The 2,485-nt window shown below is 33.0% G+C and overlaps 1 protein-coding gene across 1 annotated transcript; it reads left to right on the forward strand.

Annotated features, from left to right (window-relative positions):
- Nucleotides 1-5: 5 nt before the first annotated feature.
- On the forward strand, nt 6-2,479 carry LOC112460505 (cytochrome P450 6k1-like; the record flags this gene model as incomplete). Its single annotated transcript, XM_025025209.1, has 5 exons — nt 6-123; nt 852-1,221; nt 1,439-1,767; nt 1,940-2,173; nt 2,282-2,479. Coding segments are annotated over 5 exons (1,249 nt in total), but the record flags the coding sequence as incomplete, so codon positions are not given.
- Between the last annotated feature and the right edge of the window lie 6 nt (nt 2,480-2,485).

Genomic DNA, 2,485 nt, shown 5'->3' on the forward strand with positions numbered 1-2,485 from the left:
TTTTCTACATATATTGCAAACATGTAAAATTTAACTTCTGGCGCAATAGGAGTGTTTTTTGTCCTATACCTGTCATACCGATAGGAAATATGACACCCGTCATAACCGGCAAAATGCAAATAGGCGAGTACCCCTATTATCTTTCATAATACATATTAACATAGATAATGGTATTGTAATAGACTATTTTTTGGTAAAAGTGCACAATAATGGACTCAGCCCCAATGACCTGTTTCGCCCTGTAAGCAGAGGTAGGATATGGTGGATCGAAGCAAAGTTCACCCCACCTTATCCCAGTTTTCATATAGGACAAAACCAGGTTTATCATTGTACGGTTCAGGTTTTCAATTTTTCACGTAAACCGAGGTCCACCCCCACTCACTCTTGCTTGTGAGAGAGAGACGGTAGCTCTTACATGTGTACTGTGTACTGTCTACACACGGTCATTCAGTAAATTACTTCCCTTACCACTGAGTTATAAATAAGTGAGATTTGAAAAATCTGACCTACCCATATAACAATTGGTTTGGGTTAGGTTAATAGTGTTCAATTTACTATACATAAATAGATGAGTAAAGCAGTTAAGAATACATCACGTGAAACGTACATGGTATATGCAGAAAATTATATGTAATTTGTGAAAATTCTTTTGTTAATAACCTTTTAATAAACAACGAGCGACGCTTAAAACCTTTTGATAGTTACTCAGGGTCATGACAAAATATGTCAAGGTCAAGGTCAAGGTCATTGAAACTGGATCCGTTATTATATTATAACTTTCACCTTTCTTTTATTTGTATTTTTACTTAAAAAATATCGCATAATTATGTAAAAGGAAAATTTATAAACAGGTATATTTTTGCACGATGCCTACATGAAATATAAGGATCATCAAGCATTTGGATTGTATATGTTTCTTAAACCATTCTTGGTAATCGCTGATCCCGACCTTATTCGAACGGTATTGACAAAGGACTTTGAAAGTTTCCAAGATCGTGGGTTACATTTCAATGAAAAACTCAACCCATTGTACGACAATTTGTTTTTTATGAATGGAAATAGATGGAAAAATATGCGCAAAAAGATGACACCCATTTTCACTCCGTACAAGATAAACCAGATGTTCGCTATTGTGAAGGAATGTGGGGAAGAACTTACAAAGTTTTTGGAGACCAAAGCAAAGATGAGAGAGTCCGTTGAAATGAAAGATATGTTTGCAAGGTATATTGTTTTAAAGACAAAAAGTGTAAATATTATAGGATAAAAGAGGATAAATAACATATATTCACGTAATGAAATTCTTTTAACTTAATTTTTATACATATATCAATCTTTCTTTATTCATTTAAGTTATTTCTTATATAATTTTATAACATCTTTAATGTTTCATACATTTCGATAAAAGTTACTAAAAATTAGTTACCAATTTGACCAACAGATATACGATTGATGTAATCATGTCAACGGCATTTGGTATACAATCCAATTGCATTAAGGAGCCGAACAATGAGTATCAAATTCAAGGAAAGAATATTTTAAGGATAAAAATAATACGATTCATCCTGTCTATATCCATTCCGAAAATTATGGACTTTTTTTCCATCCCCCTCACAGACCGAAGCATTACAAGCTTCTACACAAATATATTTCAAAAGACTGTGGAATATAGGCAAGCTCATAAAGTGATAAAAAAAGATTTTATGGATCTGCTCATTCAACTCATGGAGAAAGGCCATGTTGACGATGACAAGAAGACCGACGTAACATGTTAATATACATTTTTACATATTACATATTATATTAATATACGTAGTTTCCCTATATATATGTCTTAAAATTTTACGTCTGTTATCTCACGTTGCAGTTTTGTAAATCAAATAATTAAGATTTCTCTTGAAACAGATCATTACAAAAACTATATTATTTTATTCACCTGCAGCAACCATAAATAAGTTTACCATGAAAGAAGCGATTGCCCAAAGTTTTCTCTTTTTCCTCGCTGGCTTCGAAACCTCCGCGGCGACGGCAACATTCGCTTTATACGAATTGGCGCATAATCCAGATATACAAGACAAAGTTCACAAGGAAATTGACGAAGTGTTGGCAAAACATAATGATGGTCTCACCAGCACGACTATTAAAGAAATGGAGTATGTTGAAAAAGTAATAGATGGTAAGTATTTTATAATAAATAACAAAAATATTATAATATGTAAGTTTAAATAAATTGTTTGTATTTTGGATTAGATATATTTTCTTATTTTTCTTTTACATATTCCAGAGACTCTGAGAAAATATCCACCTCTTCCAATGTTGAATCGCATTTGTACCAAAGATATAACGCTATCATCAACAACCGATATTCATCTGCCAAAGGGGACTTCGATTCTAATACCAATACTTGGGCTGCATCGGGATCCATCGATTTATCCTGATCCAGATAAATTTGATCCGGACAGATTCAACCTAGACGAGAAAGCAAGAA

The sequence above is a fragment of the Temnothorax curvispinosus genome, unplaced genomic scaffold (genome assembly GCF_003070985.1).
Source record: "Temnothorax curvispinosus isolate PA1 unplaced genomic scaffold, ASM307098v1 QBEX01010622.1, whole genome shotgun sequence".
NCBI lineage: Eukaryota > Metazoa > Arthropoda > Insecta > Hymenoptera > Formicidae > Temnothorax > Temnothorax curvispinosus.